The sequence below is a fragment of the Paralichthys olivaceus genome, chromosome 9 (assembly GCF_024713975.1).
Source record: "Paralichthys olivaceus isolate ysfri-2021 chromosome 9, ASM2471397v2, whole genome shotgun sequence".
Lineage (NCBI taxonomy): Eukaryota > Metazoa > Chordata > Actinopteri > Pleuronectiformes > Paralichthyidae > Paralichthys > Paralichthys olivaceus.
In genome coordinates, this window is record NC_091101.1 from 23,617,342 (window position 1) to 23,643,502 (window position 26,161).

The 26,161-nt window shown below is 42.3% G+C and overlaps 1 protein-coding gene across 5 annotated transcripts in view; it reads left to right on the forward strand.

Annotated features, from left to right (window-relative positions):
• Window positions 1-26,161, forward strand: part of LOC109640002 (complexin-2-like) — a 42,548-nt gene that overhangs the window by 10,702 nt on the left and 5,685 nt on the right. For all 5 annotated transcript variants that reach the window (XR_011244077.1, XM_020103772.2, XM_069531753.1 and 2 more), the window contains exon 3: window positions 23,803-23,978. Coding sequence is in view for 4 of the 5 variants with exons in the window: in XM_020103772.2 (XP_019959331.1) it covers window positions 23,803-23,978 (176 nt within the window). In the remaining variant the exon portion in view is untranslated. The remainder of the gene's footprint in view (window positions 1-23,802; window positions 23,979-26,161) is intronic.

A 26,161-nucleotide genomic window follows, 5' to 3' on the forward strand; every position in this document is an offset into this window, starting at 1 on the left:
TGCAGAACAGTGAATGTCGACTTGTAATCTTAAACCCATTTGTATATGATGGGTTTAGTTGCTTGTCGGACAGGAAACGTGTTGTATCCTACAGGTTTTATGTGGCCCAACACTGACAGCCTTTATGTGATCGATGCCAAGAATCTATAACACCAGCTGGCATCACTCCAGCCTCATCCAGACAGCTGAGAGGGGGAGTCACAGCGACTTGTACAAAAAGAAAAGACGTCAACCCCAACCCAATAAAAATCACATGAAGGGAATTTGTTTTTTACTTGTGAATGTCTGTTTTATAAACAATTTACATGTAAGCAAAGGATCATGGTTTGTAAAATCTAATGGATACATATTTTAGTTTACTTTCTGTCTTGGGGTTATTTCTTTTGAATAATTTGGAAGTTTGTAGTCAAAGTAGGGTTTCCCAAACGTCCCTCTCCCTTCTCCCTTTCCAGGCTTGATGGAATATGTAATCCCTTCAGCCAGTTCTGGGTCTATCCCACGATGCATATTGACGAGACGCCCCAAACCACCTCTACTGTCTCCTTTCATGTGAAGAAGCCGATCCCTCAGGATTTCTGAAGTCCTCAGGGCGGAAGTTTTGTTTCTAACCAGAAAAATAGAATCAAAATATGGCTCCTTCACGGCTGAATGGCCAAGAAACATTGGGACCCACTGAGAGCAACACAAACCCTTTAAAGTGTCATTGAAAACTTTTTTGATATTTAATGGAGAAAGAAATCTGTCTGGAACGGCCTCCCATTGGTACCGAACAATAGTGAGTAATGGACAGGACATGCTAATGGATTTCAGGCAGAGCTGCCAAGGTTTCTGTCATGCAGGTACGATATGAGTCATCGCCTCAGACAAATAATGGATGAAGCTGCTGCTTTCTCCTTTGGCATAATGTTGCAGTAGATCACTGGCAATTCACATGCTAATGTCAGCACTTCTGCTATAAAATAGATATGTGGCTGTGCATATTATTTATTTTCACATCGCCTCACAAGCAGCCTGTAATTAGACGCAGACCCCGGCCGTCATTTTTATGATGGATTGCAATAGTTTGTGGTTTGAGGCAAAGCTTTGACTTTGCACAAGTGCACAGAGAAAGAACAGAATTGGCCCCTGACAGGATCCAGAACTTTGTGCAATGGTCAGCAGCTGCACACTTGGTATACACACACACACACACACACACACACACAGTGGCAGGTTGTCTGAGTTGAGGGCAGAAGGACTCCTTGATGTGCTGTGGCCTGCTGAGGATGCTGATGCAAGGAGACGCCACCTGCTGCTGTGACACCCGGAGGGGTGTGAAGTTATCAGTGACAGCCACAGGAGCCGTAGAAACCACAGTTTGTTTCCTCCGTCACAAGTTTGTGAAGCGGAATTCTTAAACACGGGGCCAAGAAATGACTGAGTCACTGTTGCTGCACAACAACCTTAAGATGCACTAAAAGAAAAAAACTACTTCTAAATCTGTTTGTGATAAAACACACACTCATAAACATATGCTGGTTCACCAAGAAGGACAAATCTGTATCTGCAAGTTCAGCCAACAAGAATCAGACAGATAATTTCACTTTCAGCACACATTGACATGTACACAACAACATGCATACAGTTGCATAAAGATAAACTCCATGTCTACCTCTGCAGTGACTGAATTACGCAACATCAGTGTTCCTTTATGGGGATTTAACATCAAACCATCACTGTTTAGTTTTGGGTCGGGAGAGTTGAAAAGATAAAATACAGAAGCAGTTTTTCAAGGTCAAGTGAAAATATAAAGATGAAAGAAATGTCCCCAACATAGTTAATCAGCTCAGCCTCAGGAGCTGTGACGGTTCCTAAAAGACTCCTTTTTTCAGAGACATTTTCAAGAGACTCTCTGTGGAGCTGATGCAGGGAAATCTGCAAGATGGATTTTATTTGAGTTACATAAACACTTAGAATCGGAGCTGCCCTGGGGCATCAGATAATCTGATTGGTTAATTTAAACACAGGCGGAGTCGACAGGTTTATAAAGTGCGAATGATCAAACTGTAATGAAGTTAGCAAGTGGAAGGAGAAAGATCTTTTCCCAATATAAATTGAATTTAACAAAAAGATTGATGACCGTCAGCTGTGATTGGAAGAATCTTGATCCAAGAGCTTCACAGTTCCTTCTCACTCTAATTTCCTCCTCTATATTATTGACTTGTCTTTAATAGTTTGTTTGCACAACAAAACATCGACCTTGGAGATGATGAGTTATTAAAGGAACCACTGCTGACGTCTCTATAACATCTACTCCTCCACGTGGCTCTGCCCAGTGACAACGATGTCATTCTTTGGCGAAGGCAAAAAGCAACAGCTGATCTTCCCTGCGCCTTCTTGACCATCTTCCAAAATGGCCGCCCTGTCCAATATGTTTCGTTGGCATAAAATGAGCGTCCGCTGCTTGACTGAAATGATGCCGTCATTGAAGGAGGATTAGAAGTGATTCCCTTAAAGGTGCAGGAATAACCCGTCACGTTCTCTGGTTGAGCTGCTGCAGATCCATCAGACTTTTCATCCCGCTGTGTTCAAATGTGGTTTTAAGTGGCTGGAGACAAAATACATTATGTTTAAGTCAATTCTCCTGTCCTTCATGCTCAGATGAGGCTACTGCTGGTTTCCCACTTTGCCAGTTAATTGGTGTTAAAGGTATTCAGCCCGGCCTCCTAGGTGTAAATCAATTTCTGAGTAGTTGGCAGGAATAAAAGTCAGCAGGACACTGGAGCCTGAAGACTGTGCTCAGGAACGTCTTCAGTTCACATGGACAACCACGAGTGCTTTACATGGACTAACACACAAATGTATTTATTGAATGTGTCTCTGCTCTGAGTCATAATCATAAAACAGTTTTTTTCCATATGTGTTCACATGTACACTTTCTTTTTTTCAATTCCGCTCAGGCCAAACTTTGTGTCCCGCTGGTCGTCATATGTTGCGTCCAAACACCGCCAAGGTTTCTGTGGTTTGAGTCCGACTGGGTCAAGCCAAGCTGAACAGATATCCACTCACGATATTGTATGGTTCCGCGGACTAACAGCTTCTCGTATTCATTGCGGTTGAGGTGCAAGAGAGAGGGACATGTGGACGAGGGGTGGGTGGTTCAGGTGGGGGGTCGAGAGAACATAACCCCACCCTGACTCTGCTGATAAGATGGAGACCATCTGTCTCTGGGAAATTCCTCCTGTACGCTGCTTTGGAGCAACAAATGATCAAATGAAGGCAGGACTGTATTAATTTAATGACATGAAATGATGACACAGAGGAGGACACGTTTAAACTTTGGCTGAAGTTTATAAAAGTTCTGCATGTTGCACTTTTGAGATTTTGATCTGGATCTCAAGCTCGATCTCAGCAAATACAAATAGCTGCATTCATGTACGTCACTCCAAAGCTTGAAATAAGTAAAATACCAAATCAGAAATTCTTCAATATACATGTGCACAGTATAGCAGAGAGATTTTGCATTTAAACTCTACAACTTTAACTCTATTTTTTGAAACTAAACGAATTACATGACAATCGAAATGATGTGGTTTCATGCATTTCTTGTGGTGGGAGGTTTGTTTGGGTTTTGTTGGTGCCCCTTGGTCTCTTTTGCCTGGGGCCCCTGAAAGTGCCTTGAAACTTTCCAGCTGAAGGTCCGCTTGCACTTGCAGCTTACGTAACTGTGTCGTGACAGTAGAAACAGATTTCACAAGTTTGAATTCTTTCAGAAGGAGATAAAGTGCAGTTTAGGGTGGAATCCCCCACAGGGGCGTTTTTGGTTTTTGTTGTTTTGTAGCTGGAGGCTTTTCGTGCATATCCCTTCAGTGCTGAGTCACACCGCAATTCATCTGTCTCCCAGCTCAGGTGTTGACTCCGGGGAATCAATTCACCAAACCTGATTCTAAGCTTTCAGAGGCTGAATGTGCTGTCCACAGCAGGCTGCGGTCTGGGCTCTAACACTGGTGTGCGGTGAAGCACACATGCACAGTGTGGACACCCACACAGCCAAAGCTTGCTCGGGGCATTCATCTGAGTAAAGTTAGTTGTTTAAAAAATAGGGGATTTAAAATCACTTGTTATTTCAGTCTTGTATTAGCAGCAAAATCCTGCTTCCCTTCACTTACTATAATAAGAATAAGTGCGACAGAATTTTATAGAATTGGTTTGTTGAAGATAATATCTAAAGATTCCAGACATCTCTGTGTATGTGGTGCATTTCCAGAGAACCGATCATAATTCATCAGCTTCACAAGCAAGTGCAGTTTTGAATATCGTGCAATTTGTGAACGTGATACCTTCAATATCAATACAATTTGAAGAAAGAGGCGACCGCACCTCTGAGTGGCACGGACTCAGTTGTTGCCGACGACAACATGCGCGAACTACAGCAAAACACAAGTGGTTCCAAACAGACATGTTTAGAACGGGCACTGCACCACATCATCAAAAATAAAAATCTTGACTTGCTCCTGTAAAACAGTTTGAGATTTGAAGCCTGATCATGCAGATGTTTCAGGAAACCATGGAGACAGGAGATAGAATGAAGAATATTTTACACTAATGATTCCATTTTATCGTTGAGGTGCTGAAAATCAATACGGAACTGTTTGAGTGCAGAAAATGTTTTAGTTTTTTTGCACAACAAGCAATTCAGAAAATGACTTTGAAATAGGTCAGTTATCTGCTCTTTCTCTGTAGGTGTTGGAAATGAGGACTGCTTTTCTTTCAGTGTGAAACATGAACAGAGCTGCGGGTCTCGAAGCTGCAGCAGTTGCTCTGCACGTTGTGAACCTTTTGTGAAGGTACACAGGCGACGTGGGTGTTGAGATGCCGAGCTGCCCTGACGAGTGGGAGTGTGAACTTCTGCTGACTGCTGAAAAGCTTTACGGAGCTACCAGGAGCATTCAACCTGAAGAGCAGCGGTGGGTATCGAACAAACCAGGTCGAAACATTCATGGTGGAACAGGGGTTCACGGACTCTGACTGCATCTCTCTACTGCGGCAAGGGGACTTTTTCCTGCACTATTCTCACCCACATGGAAGTATATGAAATTGAAAAGAAAAGAAGCTAGCGTACTCTGAGGATTTATGTCCTTGCAAATAGTATTTTCTCAGTTAAACAGTGCTTATATGACTGAAAACAAATAGGGAAGCTCGATCACTGAAAACCAGTGTTTGGAACTGAGCAAATATTTCCTGAGTATTAAACCAATCCACTGAAAAGAGGCTTGAAAAAGCCACTGAAATAAAAAAACAGACATTGACCCGAAGCCAACTGACACAATGGTGCTCTAATTAGTTTGCAAATGTGAATTGGATGGCAAGCGTCTTGATTTTGGGGACGGTTAAATGTGTCACAGTGAAGGAGGGATGCATGAAATTAGTCTGTTTAACTCGATTCCCACGTCGCTGCTTCAGTGACTCACAGACGACCATCTGCAATAACATCAAGGTGCGGATTTAACAAAACTCCCACGTTTTCAAACACCTCAACCAAAGTAGAAAATTCAACTGTTCCATCAAACAGAGGAATTAGGACAAAAATATCCTCAGATGCAAGTTGATAGAAATAAAAGGATGAAATCAAGTTGTTGTTTCCATGATGAATCTCAGGTTTACCTTAGCATTCAGTGTATTGAATATTAAATTAAATGAGTCATTTGAAAACAACGTGAATTTGAATTTGGGACCCAATGTCATGCAGGATAAAAAGATCTAAAGCCGTAAAAGTAAAATCAGTTTGAAAAGCTTTTTAATTATCATGTTTATTTGATTAATTTTAACAAAACTGAAAGTTGAAACAACAATTTGGTTATTTCTTGGCTGGCTTGGAGCAAAATAACTAGATGGGCACTTGGAGGATGCAGACCTATTCCAAGGTTAACATCCGACACTCACGCCTCACCCCTTGGTTTTGTATTTTTTTAATAATCCTGCTGACAGACAGACAGAAAGGAAACCATAACCTCCTTGGCCGAGTTAAAAAATAATGGGTGGCAGTAGAGCGCATACCTTTGCCAAGATCCAAACGTTCAATCCAATGAAGTTGCACCAAATTGCACACACGCATAAATATCAGTCCATTTAATACGTCTCATTCTTCTGCTTTTGCCAAGTTTCGTGTAAATATGTAAATCTTTGAGTACTCTTGCTAAAAATACACAAACATAACCTCCTAGCCAGAGGTGAATGGAGCAGATGGTGGAGTGACGCCTCAAGAGCTTACATTGATTCCAAGTAAGCAAATTGAAAAGACTTTGAGTACTGATCATCCCGAGTGGTATGAGCATAGCAGCGGAGCATGTCAGCTTCAGGTTGTGATCGTCATGCCGAACAGTGGAATCTATCCTTAGACAGATGGTGCAGGGCTGTTTGGTTCAACAGCTACTCAAGAGTTTGGTCATTTATTCGCTCACTGTGACAGGATCAGGACGACGACCTTCTGCCAGACATTTAACCTCCGGTGCCCTGACGTCAGCAAGGCCGCCCGGGAACACAACGACAGGAATACGTTTCACATTATCTAAAAAAGACAGAAAGTGGAGACAAATGTTTTCTTGTCCTTCCTCTGACTCAGTGCTAACACCTCACATGCATCAACACTCGTGTCACATCGCTGAGGTCACGTCACCTCCGTAATAACCCACAGGTAAAAAGTGATAGAATCAATAGCAGCCTGAGGGTCACGCTGGAGAGGAGCTTTACTCGTTCTACTGCCGGAGTGATTATGAGAGTGAATTGGCAGCTTTGTTATCGCGGTGGTGCACAGTTCAGACATCGCTGCCAGTTTTTGTCTTCCAACACAAAAGAGAGGAGATATCTCCTCAATCCACATCTACTGTATAGAGCTTCTACAAAAGGACGTGTCCCACAGGCCAGAGAGAGCAGAATAGAAGTGAAGCTGACTGAGCAGATTGAAAAGTATTGATGGAGGCGACGGAAACACCGCAGGAGCCTGACACTGGAGGATGCTTGAGTGCTCCAACACATTCAGGGGGAAAATGAATCTCACACATTATATACTCTGAACAATGGACACTTCTGACTACAATGGGTGTTTTATTCATAGTCTCCCAAAACCTAATAGCCCGAGTACATCACAGAGTCTGTTCGCGAAAGACAATTTGTGAGGACGGTCACTTGAGATCAGGGTTTTGATCAAATCGAAGACAAAGAAGACATTATAATTTCTGTGTGTTCTAATGAAAGGGTCAGGGAGACCCAGAAGGACAGAAGGACAATGCTGCTCTGTGGAATTCAGGAAAGACAAAAGCTATATATTGCAGATATATAATATATGAATATGAAATCACGAACAGTTGGACATGTCCCGATGCTACGTTCAATAGTTGTATCATTGGAGACCTGTGTTAACCATGAGGTTAAATCTATATAAAACTATCAAGATATATTTGCTGAAGTCTGCTGATTGTTTCCTGTGCTCGAGCAGAAATCATAGATGTTTGTGAGTAGAAAACCAAAGTGATGAGGAGATTAGAAATGAGACAGAAGCTAATTTACGATGCGCTGGCGGTGATGGTATGCTAATGGTGACGCTGCTAATGATTAAAGATTCTGCTGGAGCGAAAGAAGCAATGAAATCAAGTCATGTGACAGGAGAAGTGTTGATTAATTAGATTCCTCTTCGTCCTTCTTCGCCCTCGAGAGGGGAAGTGAAGCCACCGAGACATCACATCAAACAGACTTAACTTTGAGTCAACAGGTTTCAACGATCTTTACTTTGTTCAGAACAACTGAGGTCACACAGAGCGGAAGAGAACTTGACCACTGTACTGTCGTCTTCATTTCAGTTTAGTAAAAGTAAAACAGAAGCACTTTCTCAGTACGTATATGTACTAGAGTACTTCATACCATAAAACATCAAGCAAAGTAGAATCCTGCTGTAAAAGGTCCTGTTGTCAGAAAGAGAATTTAACGGACATGACAGTTTTATGATGCAGTCGTATTGACTCTTCTGATGCATGAGGATTCTTTGATTTGATATTTGTGCCCTTCTGATTTTTGTTCCAGCATTAGCAGAGTCAGTGCAGTCTCTAGTTAAAGTTACCATTCAGTACTTTGACCTCAGTGGTTGTTACAGTTCCAGTCCAATTTTCTTGAGCACAGAACAACTGTAAATTACTGTATAAAATGATAAGATGCATAATGATTTTCCAGCCTCTTGACTGTGTCATTCTGTAGTCGTAGCCATGCGCAGCCGTGATCTCATTTTTTGACAATCTGTTGTCTGGGCCAGAGTTCCTTTCCAGGCTTTTATCATCCGCCAGCTGAGCGATCTAAGCCGCTCTGACATCCGTTCTCTCCCCATCTGATACCTACCAGGTCCAGTTATCCTCCTAAATCCTGACACACACAACTTCTCCTCTCAGGGTTTAACATCGACCGCCACTGACCGGCATTCCCCATTCACCCCCAGGGAATAAAGGTTAATTTTCCGAGTGAGCTGCTCCTGTCACATGCATTAATGTTGTGATTCATACAGTGCAGCCGCTGTGTGTTGGTATGCACACGTCGACTGGGCGGTGGATGCATCTTGCTCACTATGACTCACACAAGGCCGCTGACTCTCAGACACTGAGCCTGTCAGGACGGATGTTGTTGACCAGCTCAGACCTAGAAAGCATCGGGAGAAATCGACCCCGGGTTACCAGGCAGCGACGACGGTGATTATAAGTTGTGTTCGTGTCGCAACATAAGATCTATTGTGGAACTTAAATGGTATATTTATCCAGAAAACTCAACATTGTTGCTTGTGTGGCACACGTCATTGAAACACATTGGTTTTACAGTGGTGTTAAAAGTGTGTTATGACCTGATAGATGCTAAAAACGTGCAGAGAGCTCTGCAGAGTTGGTTGATAACAGTTTCTGGATTCATCCTCATCACACTCAAATTTCACTTTCACAAAACGTTTGCAATTCACTTAAATGTTTATGTTGTCTGAGATGTTGTTGCAATCAAACACACAATACAGAGTGTAGCTGTTGGCAGCCGGTGACCATCTAAGTGCTGACACACCATGTAAACAGAGGCAATGAACCAAAGGAGATAAAAAAAACGTTTTCAACAAAGCAGATACAAGCAGTTTTTAAACAGACCACACACAAATGAGCTTAGTAGTAAAAAATTTAACTGCGGTCAACGACGCTGACTCATACTGTGTTTTGTCTTTATGGGAAAGCATTCTGCATTTATTCTCGAAGGATATTGTGAAATGTGTTTCTACGTTGTAAGTTTCCAGGAGAGGATTATTTTAGATTTATCAGAGGTATAAATGGGTTTAAAATTGGAGTTTGACAGTAAGGAAATGTATTCAATAAAAGTGTCTGTAAATTAACTGTGGAACTACAGATGCTAACGAAACCATTCAGGCAGACAGCGTGGAGACAAAGAACTTGGATTATTCCCTGCGTCTTTCTGTTTATTCTGCCAAATGATTTGTTCTTGCATGCAGAACGTGGCGGCAGATTCACAGCCTCTTTTTTCTTTGTGGGAGCAAGACGAAGGTGTTTGGATAAGAGACAGAGATATGAAAGTTAATGTTTCAGAACATGTCATATCCATTGTTCGTCTAAAAACAAAGCAGCATTCTGCTCCTGTGATAATCCTGCGTACCAGTCAAACTGTCAGTACAAATAAAAACACTTCCCAGAGCTTCCTTCTCTTTCTCTCTCAGTGACTTTACTTCCTACTAATTTCCTTTTCTGTCTTTGTTTTTTTTTCTACTTTCTAAAGTCACTGAGCAGCTGACAGAAAAGTTGTAGACCTGCAAACACAACCACGTTGATAAAAACACTCATGCCCTCCGTATGCACCCTCCCCACTGGGAAGATGCAGGATTCCAGAGACACGCTGCAATAATCTCCAGCTTTAAGAGGAAAATCTCCTCTTTTACATGATAATTTTATCAAGGCTGATCATGAAGACAGAGTATTAATGATCCTCCCTGAGAGGAACAGAGCATCCGTCTTTGTTCTCTGTCTAATAAAAACCTCCCAGCGTCCGCACTGACCTCACCTTGACAGTCTCTCATGCTGGAGCTGGAATCCATTTACAGTGGAGGATACTGTTGTTTTTAAGGGTCAGAGAACATGAAACAAACCCTCTGACTCCATCATGTTTGACAGAATTTGTCGTAATGAAGCTGAAGCAAAAGAAGCAACGATAAAACGTCTAGATTTTAGTTTTCCGCCCTTCATCCCTACAGAGCTCAGACACCATAAAAACAGCAGCAGGCGATTTGTGCGACTCGCTGAAGGACGCTTTTAACAGGACAGATGCTCGACAACACAACTGCCGTCACACATAATGGACCTGAAGTGTCGTCTCTTAAAAATGACACATCCGCCCACTGTCCAAATAGCACAACTAAATATATTTTTCAGACCAAAGCGTAACCAAGCTGGAGAAACATGAGCTGTCTGAAAGTCTGTTTGTCATTAAACAGACATTATGTATTGAAGTTCCACAAATAAAGACCCTATAACTATAATGTCATGTCTGTGCAGGTTTTAAATGAGAGAAACCTTCAGTTTCTCAGCTATGGCCTCGGTCATATTCTTTGCTGAGCTGGACCCAAAAGCAGACAAAGAAAAAACACAGATCATTTAGTCGGCTGGCAGGCTAAAGAACTCAGGTGATGCAAAACTGAAACTGGAAACACAACGGGGAGCGAAACCAAACTGAACAGACGACCTGACCGAGACAAACACAGCGACTGTAGAGAGTCAGAATAACTGAACACAGGTGAAACACATCAGGACACAAGGGCAGGAAACAGCAAGAGACACGCAAGGAACAAGGTTTCTGAATAAAACGAAGTAAAAAAATCTAAGACCTTATTAGACATTTATAACATTTTCTAATATTAATGGCACTGACTGACCTCCGTGATAGACTGAACAGAAGATGTGTGATCACAAAGATTTGTCACAAGAGCTCTGAGGTTCTTTTCAAATCTTGTGGAACCGACCAAAGGAAATCCAGGTAAAGTGAGTCGCAGCTGCCTCGGCTGCACTTTACAGGAGAAACATTGGTATTCTGAGCTGCTTCTCTTCCTCTGGACAAGGTCACTGACATGCATGAGTCAGCATCACAAGCCCGTCACACTTAACTTCCCCTTTGTCCTTGGCTGCAATCAGTTTTCAGCCCCTCGCCTTCTATTTTTCAATTCCTCTCCTTCTTTCTTTCCGCCTGTCGTTCTGATTCTCACCTTCTTCCACCCTCCTTCCCAGCTCACTCCCTCCTCCATCACACAAGGGATTATATTTCTTGAAATTCAGAAATTAAACGGTGGCCGGGGCAGATCTGCCTCTAAGAGAATCCAAGGCTGACCTAAATTCTCAGCTCGCTTCTCACACTTTCTTTTGCTCTTTTGCATTTTTTCGTCCGAGAAGAACTTCAAAGAGCCGAGGGAGAGGCAGGGGTCTGGTCGCCTGGTGAACATCAGAGGACATCAAGAAACACTCCAACCTCCACCCACACCGCTGGAACTGTGCCAGAGCGTGTGGTGTGTCTGAAAATCAGTCAGGGGAAAGGCATGATGGGATTTTTTTCTGCCGCAGTCAGTCACAGCTTTCACACCTAAGTGGCTGGATGTGCCACAGCGGCGCTTGTTAAACTGGAGGTCGAGAGCAGTTTCGGGGGGAAACAAGGACATTTGAATAAAATAATCCAATACATTGGAATAGCTTCTGTTTTGAAAACGATATTGTCAGCTTTCCTCCGGGGATCAATCATGCAGCACAGCCTGAAGAGTGAAATAAAAACTGTGTGGTGTGGAAAAGTTCAGGTTGGATTCCTCTCCACGACGCCTGCTTGCACACAGGTGACAAGCAGGAGGAGTCTTTTTGGAGCAGCCGAAATTTAAACATATGATTGGACAGTTCATGTAAAGTTCATGACACACGAAATCATAACAGTTGCAGGGGATGATGGTTAAAATCAGCCAATGTAAAAAATAATGTGGAATTGAATATGAATCTGGACATTCAGGCTGTTTATTATATTTGGATTTTACACAGCAATCAAACAAGATCTAAAACAAGAGGTGAAAATCTGAGGAAAATGTTCCACATAGACTTTATATAAAATGGACGACGTAACAGCTGCCTTAAGTGAAGCCGAAACATCTGGATGCCCCTGGTGGCTGGCAGCAGTATAGGTCTTAAACCCGCCTCCTCCAAGTTAGCAGAAGTCAGATTTTGTTCATTCTAGACAGTTCTGTTCTTATGAATGTCCAAGTTCATGTTTACGATTAGGTTATTATCTATTTGATGCTATGCAATGATTGACAGCTGAGACTGGGATCTCAATATGGCCGTACAGCACCACGATCATTAGAGAACCAGTATCCAAGATATTTTGGCTCCGCTAGAAGTATCATCTATTCGGATGCAGATTATAATGTAGCCATACATACCTGTTGGCTATCACCACCAGCGTGTTGTAAAGTCGTTGAATGAGGAAAATGTTTAACTGTGCAGTTTCACATCATTCCCATGGAGGGCTGAAAGAGCTGGAGAAAGAGAGAGGCTGTAATTATCCATCAGGCTCTGATTCACAGTATGAATCAGCTCAGCTGCATTTGAGTAACAGCCATCATTGTGCTTCCAGACGAGGTGATGGAGAATAAATCAGCAGTGGAACTTCACATCAGGGTTTATTGTCCGCTTCATGGCGAGTCTCCAAAAGATTTTCGAATCTTTATTCATCACCTCTCAGAGTCAGAGTTGTGCGTTGAGGACAGTTTGGCTTTGAAGTGGAAATGCTTTTAACTTTCTTTTTTGTGTTCGCTGCATGAATACAAGATGAGGGACACCTGGTCTCTTTCTGAACAACAGGAGACAGAACCAGTGAATTCAAGGCAACTGTGCCAGATATGATCCCAGGAATGAACTCTTTCATGAATACAGTTTTTGTACTTCAGAGTATGATATTCCACGTTTTACACCTACAGCTTTTACCCGTCATCTCCATTGATTTGTCTTCATTTACGGTGCGAGCAACGTGATTTCTCATATTACATGATAATAAAAACATGGATGTGTAAATCACTTTCAGAATCAAACTGTGGATAATTTCACAGATGCGGACTGATAGAAACCCAGTGGCAGGTGTTTATGCTCTTGTACATTTGGAAACTGAAACCCTAATCCAAACCATGCAGAGCTCCACAGTCCTACTTTGCATGTGCACAGTGTCTTTGCTCATGCATGACCACACATGCTGTGAGGGGGATTGTCATGGTTTAGCATTTTTCGTATTTTTCACGCTCGAAGAAAAACAAGCCCCAAAGCCACACTGATCCAAGCCACGGGTGAAGGGACGCGGAGGTCGGCGTGATCTCATGTTTGAGTAATGGTGTTAGTTATCACCGAAATCAGATTTCCCCCACGTGATTGACGAGGATACTGTGAGAGTGGCAGGATAGGATGAGGCGCGGGTGATTATGCGTAGCGGGGGGCCACGGCTCCGTCGAGCTAATTCACAGACTGAGGCTCTCCAAAGCCATCAGGAGGCACAGAGGATTGAATCATAGGTCCTGATATTAGCATAGAGGCAGGACACAAAATTGGAGCTGAAAGCAAAACTGTGGGGGTAAGAGGGAAGCTGAGCCTTGGGTCTCTGGGATCAATGTGCGTGCATAATGCTGAGAGTACAAACCAGAGGAGGATCTCAGCCAGCTTAGCTCTACGGGGTTTTCATGGTGGTGCTTATTTCAGGAGGCGACTCAAAAAGGTCTCACTGCAATTTGGAGTTTGATTAAGATCCGTCGCTAGCTCCGGTCAGCGCCAGGATTTATCTGGTTTCATTCTCAACACAAATTTTTGCTCGAGTTCAAATATCTCGACTCGTGAGGATTGTTGTGAATCAAGCACTTTGCATTTGCTGCGAACTACGTTCCGTTCTTTCCCCGTTCGACAGCTCAGAAACATGGAAACACTGAAGGCTCGAATTCTCTGCTCGGTTCATGGCTTCATGTATTTCGAATGAACATCATGAAATTTTTTTTCTCCAGTTTCAGCTTTTACATGCCGCACTTTTTCAAGCGTGGGGTGGATGTCATCATCATCGGAGCTCGGCTCATTGATTGTTTTAGATGACAGATCTGGAAATGTTTGCAGAATAAAAGCCTCGTCAGAAGCTGCTATTGTTCTTAATGTGAAAGTCTCTCAGCCGCTTGGATGATTGAGAATTTTATTGCACAAATGGAGCGTGAGCCACATTAGCATCTTTATTCATGTGGGAAATACCATCTCTGAAAAAGCAAATGATGGATTCACCTAAACATACTGTAGCTGCCGGTTGCCAGATTAAACTAAATCCTTTTCCATTCATGCATGTGGAGGAACTCAGCCTTTTAACTTCAGGGATCTCAACCGAAAAAAACTTAGAACAGCTCTTTCTGTGGAGAATAAAATACAGAATCGTATTTGTGATACAAAAACATGCATATAGTTCACATCTGTCTATAAATTACACAAAAGTCCATTCTAGTACAGCTACATACTGCATGTATCTGTGACTGAGGAACTAAAGTAGAAGTGAATAACTTTAGTTTCTGATATTCTTAATGTTTATTTTTATAACCATCCGCATACAGAAGAATAACAGGGAGTCGAAGCTGTTAATTAGTCAAACTGTTAATTGAATTAAACTTGTCAGAAGTCACAGCCCAGGTTTGTAAGAAGTTTATAAATAGGACATGAAAATAAAGTGAAGATTTCCAGGTGAACGTGCGACACAATAAATCACCAAGCAACGAAAAAACGGATTTTTAAACATCACGATTGCTACATCATTGCTACTAATATATAAACTTCCTGCTACTTTAAAATGCAACATCTGAAAAGACAAACAATCCAAAGTATATTTTTTGTCTCACTTGATTTGTCCATTGATCTATTTTTAATTTCTTGTACTTCGATCGCCGCAGGCAAATACCAGCAGCAATTATTCAGCTCCACAAAGAGATGAACTAATCCATCACATGTAACTGGAACTGAATAGACTTCAGGTCTCCTACCTGGCAGAGCAAAGCAAACAGCAGCCACTCGCAACAAGATCGTTATAACTTGGCCTTGAATTATTAGGGTCAGAATGTAGAGTGACTGGATTGATTGACGCAATAATAACAACACATCACCCAAATAAACTTAGATTGAAAAGTTTTGAGTCGTAGGAACACTGCCAACTAATACATTTTTTGAATTGAAGAACCCTGATTATGATTCTAGTTTCTTGTTTTGTTATGTCATATAACAACATTTCTACAAAACTACGATCAGAGGTTGAACCTTTCAATTGATTTTGTTTCATGTTGGGCTGACGGCTAATTCTGCATTCAGCAACCAACCACGGCTTAATGCTATTCATTGATTCCTCCCACATGAATTATATTTGTTGCCATTGTAGTTTGCAGCTGCTCATGTGGTAGTTTCCTCTTGAAATGGATCGTTAACATCATGCAGGTTTAAACTACAGTCGGCCGAACGAAAACATGAGAAATGCCCCTTGATTTGGATTTTATGTTCTTTCACTGCAAGTGGTATGTGTGTGGAAAACTGTGATTATGACTATTATTATGAGTAATACATGGTTTTTGGTCACTGAAACCAAACACAGCCCTGGTATACATTTTAAGGTGTTATGACTTATGTGTCAGAAAGAAGAGAAGCAAGAACTCCACCCACCAGAGTCATATTTCTTGCCACCAAGTATTCATTCTTCTCTTAAGCACTGGTTTGGTTCTACTTACGGAGAAAAATATCTGGCTCCATGAGCTAATTTCGTGGAATTAGTTTCCTTTGTTGCTGCAAGAACTTGGTCACTCAACCATACAGTGTAAAGTGTGTTGAATCATTGGCCCACTCAGCGAGCTCAAAGAATTTAACTCCTTTTTGTCTTTATTGAGACGGTGCAAGTGTGAGAGGGAGCGAGAATGAGGGAAGACAAGTAGGAAAGCTGCAGCCGCTGCAGGAGGACTAGCTTTTCTCATGCTGGGGCGCCTGCTAGCTCACCTGGTAGCCCCACACATTAGGGTTCAATATTTTCATAAGAAATACTGCTCAAGATGTAAGCGCTGAGTGCACGGTTAATTATTTCAAAAGCAAGCAATTCAATGTACTATTTATTCCTGTGGCAACGCACCCTGAAGTCATTTGTCTTCTAATTTCCCTGTTCATATTTTCAGTAAAGCTTTGAATTAGCCCCTCACCCCCCAAAAGCTCATCTAGCTAATTCATGAAGTGTGAACTGTGAGAAGTGTCTGTACTATTCCACCAAACTTTTTTTACTAGAGCACGAATTAGGTCAAAATATGTAAAAATATATCATCTGCGAGGTCAGATCCTTAAATGTGAATCGTGAAAATGGAACATAGATGTGGGTTAGTCAATGTGTCATCACAACTCTGATTGATGATAAAACATAAAAGGGTTTTTTAATTGATAAAAAGAATATGAATGACATTGATATAATAGTGATTTAATAATGATTCACTCAGTGGTTCATTAATTTCATTTTGCCTTGTTTGCTATATCTGTATTATTATTAGGCTTTTTCTATCAACTTAAAAAACTCTGGTTCTCTGTGTCAGTTTAAGAATAAAATCAACACTGAATTGTTAAATGTCACCACTCCCTTAGTATAATATAATAAAACTAAGTTTATAGAATGATTTACAAGGAGTTTCAGCAATATGGTAGAGAAAGGACGGATAGTTGAACACAACAGTTTCTGCTTGATTTGCAGCTCAGCATGTGAAACTTCCATTAAAAACTTGGCCGTCCGTGTGGATTTACAGTAAATCAAGCAGCAGTCTTTTCTGGTGTTTTTACCTCCTCTGTGACTCAGTGGTTGGTCGGTGGAGGGCGAGTCTGCTGCAGCGTCACCTCCATGACTCATTACCACAGCGACTCTGGAGTAATTGCTTATGAAGTTCCGCAATTGCTCTCCATGATCTCCGGCACGCGACCAAACGTGTCACCCGAGCTGCTGAGCGTTGTCAGAGCACGCTCCCACGCAGAAGACACTATCAGACCGAACGTCAAGACAGAGGTGAAGCTCATCATGAAAGTAAAACTAAAGTGTTTATTTTTTTTAATTAAACCTTTGATAGATATGATTCATGGTTCAAGATAATTTGTCTTGTATCTTTAAATTACATCAAATAAGTCCCTCATATCCATAGGTGGTCTGATGTGAAGTTCTCTGATCTTGCTCTGATGTACTTCTTTGATTTATTGTTTTCAATTTCTTTGATTCATAGTGTTGTTTATCTCGCTTAATTTGCTTTGGTCTGCACATTTGACCAAGATAAACCAAGAAATCCTCCAGTAGCCTAATGCATGTTTTGGTGACCTACCTTCTGTTAGAGTGTGTGTGTGTGTGTGTGTGTGTGTGTGTGTGTGTGTGTGTGTGTGTGTGTGTGTGTGTGTGTGTGTGTGTGTGGATGGATGGTGTGTCTCGTCCTTGTTGAAAACCTCAGGGGTGATAAATGTGGCCTGTTCCTGTTCGCTCATCACCAAGGCCGGATCCCGTGAGGCTGTCTCCAAATGATAATGGTAGTAACTGGGTGATAAAGCACAGGAGTGAAGCCTCTGTTTCCCACAGACTTACTGAGGGGTGGATCAGGGAGTACAAACACAAACCATCTTCATTCCTTCATTTACCTGCATGAAAAATCCTTCCACCACTTAAAATGTTGTTTTCAATTTCCAGTCTTTCTCTTCATTTTTACATAATTATGTTTTTTGCCATGCAAAGATAAATGGATCGAAACGGCACAAAAGACTCTGTGATTCAATTGAGCCACTAAGGGCACACTTGTGTCTTGCTTAAGGACATTTAGAGGAGAATGAACTTCACCATCCAGCCATGAAAGAATCACTCAACCCACAAGATACACTTTTAGTCTTAGAAATGTTAAGCAACACTCTGTGGCCTCTTTCTTTGTTAAAGCTCTCCAAGGACAACTGTCTCCAAAAAGCACGACCGGTCTCTCAATGAGGACTGTCACAGACAGCTCAGTGTGAAAAGTGACTCAATGCTGCTTTGGTTTTCATCTTCTCAAGGTCTGACACTGGTATAACTTTGTGTGGGAGTTGAGACGAGCCACAGATAAAAGTATCACGATGCAACCGTAACTTCTACATGACTTTTAAGAAGTTGGCTGCGAACGAGTTTTGGTTCCTTCTACCTCTTTAAGAAAGATACAATCTGCCCGTGAGGGGGCGATCGAATCCAGAAACAGAGTTGATTACGTTGTCCTGGAGAAAAAATGACCGCTTGTGTTGTGTGCATCGTCCTATTCATTTATTTAATTGGGTTCTAATTGTTGGAATTCTCAGTTGGAAAGTAACGTCAGACTTTCATCCTCACATTAGAGGATTGATGCTGTGTATGTCAGGATACTTCTTCTGGAGTTCTTCGACCCAAATTAGGCAAATTGAGCTGGAGATGCATCAATCTGTCCATTTTCTATACTGCTTAACCATAAACACCTCAAACAAAAGGGGTTTATATTGACTGAGGGTATCACGTGTGTCATCACTGAACCAAATTTGCATGAATAGTCTTATTCTTAGTCTTAATACCAATCAAGGCTATGCAGACACATATATATTATCTCCTTATTAAGTTGTTATACGGTTGAAATTTGAGCAAACAGTTGTTATCCATTGACGTCTTGGTCATTTGATGCTGAGTTGAAAAGAATACTAAGAACAAATCGTACAGTAAATGTGTTGTGAAGCTTAATCACTGTGTGGTCTCTGGATCCAGAGCAAGCAGCCAAAAAATGTGGGATACTACTCACGGACGATATCGTCTGACAGAAGAAGAATACAGCGTTCTGCTCTCTGTCTCTTCACACAGTCATGACATGTTCAGCTTTACACCATAAGCTTCTCTCGGTGGTCTTCCCTCTGGGTCTTGAGACCATCGTCCTTCACAGCCCGGGGCAGGAGGCTGATGATGATGGTCTGCACGGCTGGTGTGGGCCGTGGGGGTTGAAGCGGAGCCCGGTCGGTCTGCAGCCGTGGGACTGCTGACAGATGGGAGAGCAGGGACACAGAGTCCTTGAGCTGGTCCTGCTGTTTCCTCTTTCTTACGCTATCACTTGTTTTTTTCCCTGCAGTCTCTCTGGTTCTTGCTCTCACCCTGCTTCTTTTATTTCATCTTTTCCTCTAGATCTTTTTTTCATAGGTCCCCTTGAGTGTCCTTTCTTCCATCTCTCCAAATCTTTCCCCTCTAGTACTTGCTATTAATTTTGAGTCTCCCTCTCAGCTCTAATCTGTCCACAACACATTTGCTCTGTTGCTCTTATTAAATCTCTAATTTGCTGTGTAGTAGTGGAACCTTATTCTGCCTTCCTTGCTTCTGTTTTCATCTTCTTCCCTTTCTCCTTCTCTCCGTCCTTCTTTCTGTGCCTTCGGGCTCCACATGGGGACCCTTCACAGCACGAAACCAGCAAACCGTAAATCGTGCACATACGCAGTCGCACACAATGTTAAAATGCGCCTGGAGGACACACACTCGATCTTACTCTAACAGCACACTGAAACAAGTGCAGAGGGACGCACACACACACACACACACCCAAACTATATGTGCACATTTATATGGTGGGATTTAAGAGCTGGACATTTTGTTCTCAATCTACACACACACACACACACACACACACACACACACACACGGTACAACAGATACTTTTCAAAAACTCTGTCTTCATGTCTTCAAACATCCAAAACTAATACCAGCCTTTATATAACTCTGAAAAGTCCAATCCAGTGCGTGCCACAACCGTCCACAACTTCCAGCCTTTTACTGATCCCTTTTCAATTGCGCCTCCTCCTCCTCTTCCTCTTCCTCCCTCTAAGCAGACGAAGCCTTCTTCTACTTTAAAATTAGCCCTCAGGCCTCAGCTGACCTAAAAAGTCCCTTTAAAGCTGTAATGAGTTACTGTAGCACGGATAGCCAGCTCTCCACGCTCATGGCACGGATGTCACCATAGAGACCCGAGTGATACCATGAGAGTAACTGAGTGACTGGAAACGTGGCTTCAGGCTCCTTTGGCAGCAGCATGGCTATGGTAATGATGTCAGTGTGTTTGGAATGGATTGACTCGTTCAGATTAAAACACCTGAGATGGATCAGCGTGAAAACTGATGCAGTCGTGGTCTTTGTGAACTTTGCTGATGCCCCAATTTACGTTTGACACCAACTTAACAACGAAATCTTGTCTCATAATTGGCGAACTGGTGGAGGATTCTTTTTTCATGTGGCTATATTTGCAAGTGGTGTCAAATACTTGTTAACCTAAATGTGTGTAAGGAAAGTATTGTTTAGTTATATAAACTGTACTTATTGATGATATAATATTACAGTTTTTTAATGGTTTTACAAATCATTTTAAGTACTTAACTGTCAGATTGTAAACTCATGAGAGGAATTTTAGAGCTCCTGTTAAAATCATATTTGCATGTTCCTGCCAATCAAAGCAAACATTTGTTTTGTAAAAAAATAAAAACTAGAATACTGATGAGGAATGACTTATTCATCGACTCTTCTAATTAGAAACGTCAGACTGTGTTTCAGTGGTTTTCTAAGCGTAGCCGAGTCTCTACACTCCTCCTCTGGAGCTTTGCTGTTTTGCTTGCCGCTCCCAGACGCCACAGCTGGCGGCGTTTGATGACACTGAGGGTTTTGGGAACGGTGACTGTCTCACTCTGCTGCGCAGCAACTTTGTCACAATCAAACAAGCTAATTAGCCTTAAACATCGAGATTAGTCATGTGGAAGCTGAGGAGAGGCTCTGCAACGTGTGTGAGAGATGAAGGGGCACAAGCTGCACACATGTAAGTTTATAAACCTGATCATTGTAAAGTTGAACAAGTATCAGTTTCAAAACTTTCACTGTTCAGCTCGAGCCAAATGAAAATGTATTCTGCCTCCGAGTTTACTCAGCTTCTGCGATGACTGCTACTCTTGCAAGATTTTGGAAATCTCCTCTCGCCACCGGCAACAAAGTTGGGAGGAAGGTTTACAATCCCACACAGTTCAGTTCTAGTTAGCAGCAAAGAACAGACAGAATATCTGAGACATTTTCTTGTAATAATTGCAGCAAGATATAAACTTTACAAAGTTCTGCTTTACAGACAAGTTATTATTAATGAAATCAAATGTTCCTCTGCGTTTGTAAGGAAAGTGTTTTCTTGGCTTAAGATAAGGACAGTCACTACTCACTTACTACTCCACCCACACAGCTACTTAATGAATAATGTTTCTGTTTAAGCTGCCTGAGAACACAGAGTTTCTCAACATGTCAACGTGTCGAGAGTTCAACTTAAATCATCAACGTGTCAGTTTATTAATTAGCAGTGACCCTGCTCCATGTGACCACACACTGGGGCTTGTCCTGGTCCGTCAGCACAGCAAGTTCGGACTGCAGCCAAGAACCCCAAGGTCAACACTGTCTCATCAATTTCACAGCAGAGGCAGATGGCTGTGCCTTCGAGTTTTTACTCCACAGTGAAGCTTTGCAGCGGAACACAGATCAGGGTGCGGACAGAGGCGCCGCTAGAGAAAGGAAGTGCGTTGACCTCAGGGCAGGGAGAGATGGTCGGGTGTATTTCAGATTTGCCCGGTGTGGTCCGGGAGGTCCACTTCTCATTAAAATCTATTTATTTCCTGTGAATTGGAAGTGAGCAGAGAGCCACTGGTTCAGGGAGCATTGGGCCACTGCTAGAGCACTGGTTTGTTCCCAGTCATTGAGCTGGAAAGAAAAGCTAATGCCTGTGGAGTGAGAACGCTCAGCCAGAGCGCTGCGCAAACCCAGGGGGCAGCTCATCATGCAGGCTGACACTCAATATTAGTCTGTGCAACATCCTGATTTGAACTATGCCCTTCCAGGTTTAAAGCTCTACAGAATTACACCAGCATTTGTTCGGTAGTAAAACCCATAAAGATCTTGCTGCAGAGAGGAGAGAGATGATGATCGAAGGTTTGCTCCTCGCTGGAGTTGGTGCCTCTCTGTCTGGGGCATCTGAATTAGAAATGAACGTCCCTGAGCGTAGACACGACATTGTACTGCAGGTTGGCCTGTTATCTATAACCTGACCTTGGGTTCTGCTTGGAGAGAGAAGGGAGTGTGTGGAATGAGACAGGCTATATTCTCTAAATGGTGCTGTACAGATGTAATGTGTGAGGATGTTCCTTCTCAAGAATGATGAGTAACTCTCCATAAAAAGGAGATTACCAGCAGCAGGCTTACATCTCCCTTTGGCAGAAGGCTTTTCATAAATGCCTTACATTTTTTAATAATCAAAGTAAAGCATTAATTCCTCATCTAGAGCACATACCTCCGCCAAGGCCCAACCGTCCCCCTTGAATTCAATCAAGCTGCAACATATTCCCTACTCGTAGAGATCAGTTCCCTGATCCACACCAACATGTAACAGTTTCTTCCCCGACACATCCTCCCTTTTAAGTTTTATCGGGAAATCCCTTCTGTTACTTTTAGTCTTGCTTAAAATCAAACTAATCAACCAAGAAGCGAGAGAGACTGTCTTTTGAAGTCTTCTGTTCAGAGGAGACAATCAAATGTCCCTGGAACAGGAACTGTCAAAACAAAACGTTTACTGTGCAGCGCTGTGTACATTCTACCTCCGTCTGTGGAAGTTGTTTACATGTTGTACAAGAGTCTGTCTTCGTCTGAGACCTGACAGCCGCAGCAGTGTTGCCTTAGTGCAAACACCAGCATGCGTTTTGAAATACTTCTCTCCTCTTTTTACATGTGTTTGGTACATTATAGTTAATGCTGGGTAGTGATTATGTTTGTGGAACATTTTGTATTGATACTGCCGATCTCACAAATTAAAGTTTCACATCCTCCTGACTCTTGTTCCCAGACTCCACTGGACATCAATATCAGAATTGTGTAATCGTGACATAATTGCCATGAGCGCTGTGTGTACACATGAAAGACGAAGTTAAGAGGGAGTGGGATGATGTTCCAGCATGCTGGCCTTTTAATGAAGGAGAGACAATATTTTGGCAACTTTGTAGAATCTTGTTCTCCCATTCTGAAATTGAAGTCTACTATAATGACTTCATCAAATAAAACCTTTATCCACAGTGTTTACATGCTTGTTGTGTCCAAGATTATTAGCAATACAAACGATCAAATGCAAAACTCAAAATTCAGAGTGAAGCGGTGAGAGAAGATAATGAGGAATATCTTATCTTACCACGTGTGTTTTTAAGCATCTAACAGACGAGAGATGAGACAGAGCGAGCCTCGGTGTCTGTTTACTCATTTCAACGGCACTGCAAACCTTCTGTCCTCGGGTCTTGACCCGTGGACAAAGTGGACAGCAGCGGCCACAGTGAGAAGCAGAAAGCCAATCAAGAGAATTGCCAAGAATTTATTGGAGTGTCTTTTATCTTCTCTTCGTGGCGCTCACCTCCTGTTCCCTCTATTGTCAGACACTTTGGTCTCTGGTTCAGTCGAGGACACATTGAGCTGCTCTTCCACTGGCCTGAAAGAGGATTATAATACAAAGCAACGTCTGCTGAATTATCTAAATCTTAAAATCTAGCACTGCGCACACCAAATGCTTAGAAACAGCCCAGTGGCTGAGATCTGTCATATGCGATATTGCTGTGAAATGCCGGAGTTGCTCGTTGAAAGATTTCTTCTTGACACTTGTTTCATTCATCACTTTTGTTTCTCTGTCACCACCAACTACAGGGGCCACCAAAGACATGGGCAAGATGCTTGGTGGGGAGGAAGAGAAGGATCCCGACGCCCAGAAAAAAGAGGAAGAAAGGCAAGAGGCGCTGAGGCAACAAGAGGAGGAGAGGAAGGCCAAATATGCAAAAATGGAGGCAGAGAGAGAAAACATCCGACAGGGCATCAGAGATAAGGTGAACAGTTAAATACATTTCATAGTTAATAAAGGTGACATTATCGTTTAGTCAGTCTTTGTGTTCAATTTGAGTTTTTTTAAATTCTTGATTCCTGAGTGATTATATCCAGTTGTCAAAACTTCAAATGGAATCTGGGTCTGAACGACTCTGTTTTGTCTCATCTCAGATTGATTCATGCTCGATATTTAATTAATCTGCACTAAAATGTTAAGCGACGATATCAAAGTATCTGTAGCTTGCAGTGAAACGTTGGTCTTGACATTACTAAAGTTCCATTGAATGTTTGACTCTGGCTTCGAGCTGAGCTGCATGTGAAGTCCTTGTAAAAACTATCCTCAGAGTTTGTGGCTCTGCACTCCACCGATTCTTCAGTTTAGTTCTGCAGCCGTTCTGACAGAAGAGAGCGGAGCGAGTGAGAGCGATATGACAGCATATCTTTGGAAAGTGTTTGATTATAGCGAGTGGAGAGGGGCTGACTAAGCGTGACTGTCTTCGCTTCAACTGACGCAAGCTTTTGTTACCGTGGAGCAAGTTTGAGAGTGACGGGCAGACTGAACAAGATGGAGCAGAATGAGAGGCAAGCACAGAACAAACAAGCGAGCAGGAGGAGATATTCATCAACCAATCACTTCAGTGTTTTCTATCTTATTAAGTCAGGGAGGAACATTTCTCCGGTGGTGAACTCAGACTTCTGATTCTCAAATCTTGTGCAAAAACGCTTCCAATCAATAATCCAGGCAAGTTGGTTGGATGTAGTTTAGTGGACAATCCCCAGTTGTCTCTCCTGTGCTCAGAGGTAACTGGTTAATAAAGAAATATGACATCCAGACAGATTCAAGTGTAGATATTGAAGTATAGATATTAATGACTTGATATTATCGTCAGCATTTCTAGAATTGCTCTCTAGAGTGTGTACCTCAGCCAAGGCCCCAACAGTCAAATTAAAACAAGCCTTATAACTCTGGTCGCATTATGTGTCTCAGATACACATTGCTGGCTGTTACATGTTTCTATCCATTATTACATGCTAACACTGTGGTTTTGTGGACCCCTCCGCAAAAATCCTATCCTTCGGATAGAGTCAAATCATTGTGTGCTCCTTGAGGAAATATGTAGACTCACATGTGGATTTGACAATAAAAACATCATGTTATAAGAATGAGGATCAGAATATAGCATCTTTAAAGCTGACAGGGACGAAGAAGTTAGCAGAGAAGATGGAGCCCGAAAGGTTTCATTGGCTACAGAATGAATCTTTAAAATACAGAGCAGAACGTTGCCCCTGCCCCCCCCCCAAACACACACACACATCCTCAGAGCAGAAATGGACACTACTCGTCCTCCTTTAAGATATTTACTGCTCCAGAATCACATTAGCGTGAGCCTGGGAGAGCAGCAAAGAGGTCACGGAGGAGTCCGGCTCATTTTCCACATCTCTGCCTCAAGATCAACCATCACTCAGCCCGTTGACCTTCCTGTGCTCTGCAGCCTTATTGATTTTTCTCAAACAAGGACCTCACATGCACAAAACACACTTTAAGGAACACTGAGCACAAACTCACAGGCTAAATGCCGAGAGAGAGAGAGAGAGAGAAAGGCTGCTGGCTTCAAATCGGAGGTAGAGTTAATTCTATCCACTCTTCAGATGTTGAGATTCATAAAAGCTTCAGGTTCAGTTACAGCAGCAGTGTTTAAACTGACACGCTGCATTAGTGGTGGAGCGACCCGACCTGTTTGAGTCACACTGTTGCGTCTGTGCAAAACTCCTGTGTCTCCAAAACACGAGCTGGAGGATCCGCTGGAGTTTGTTGAATAATCCGTAGCCTAACAACAGGAAGTGGCTGTGGATGTTTGTCCGTCCGTTCGTCCCGTTCTTGTGAACACGATATTTCAAGAGCTCCTTGAGGAACTTTCTCCAGGTTTGGTGGAAAGGTTCACTCGCACTCAAAGATAAACTGATTAGATTTTGGTGGTCAAAGGTCACAGTGATCTCATCTTTTGTCCCTGTTATCTCACAAAACCCTTTTTAGACTGGTCAAAACAAGTCTTTTTCTCTTGAAAATGATATTTTTTTCAAATTTTGACCCATTCTCACTTTGAATCAAAGATGAACTGATCAGAATTTGGTGGTTAAAGGTCATGGTGACCTTATATGAGTCTGGAAGTAAATACAACCAACG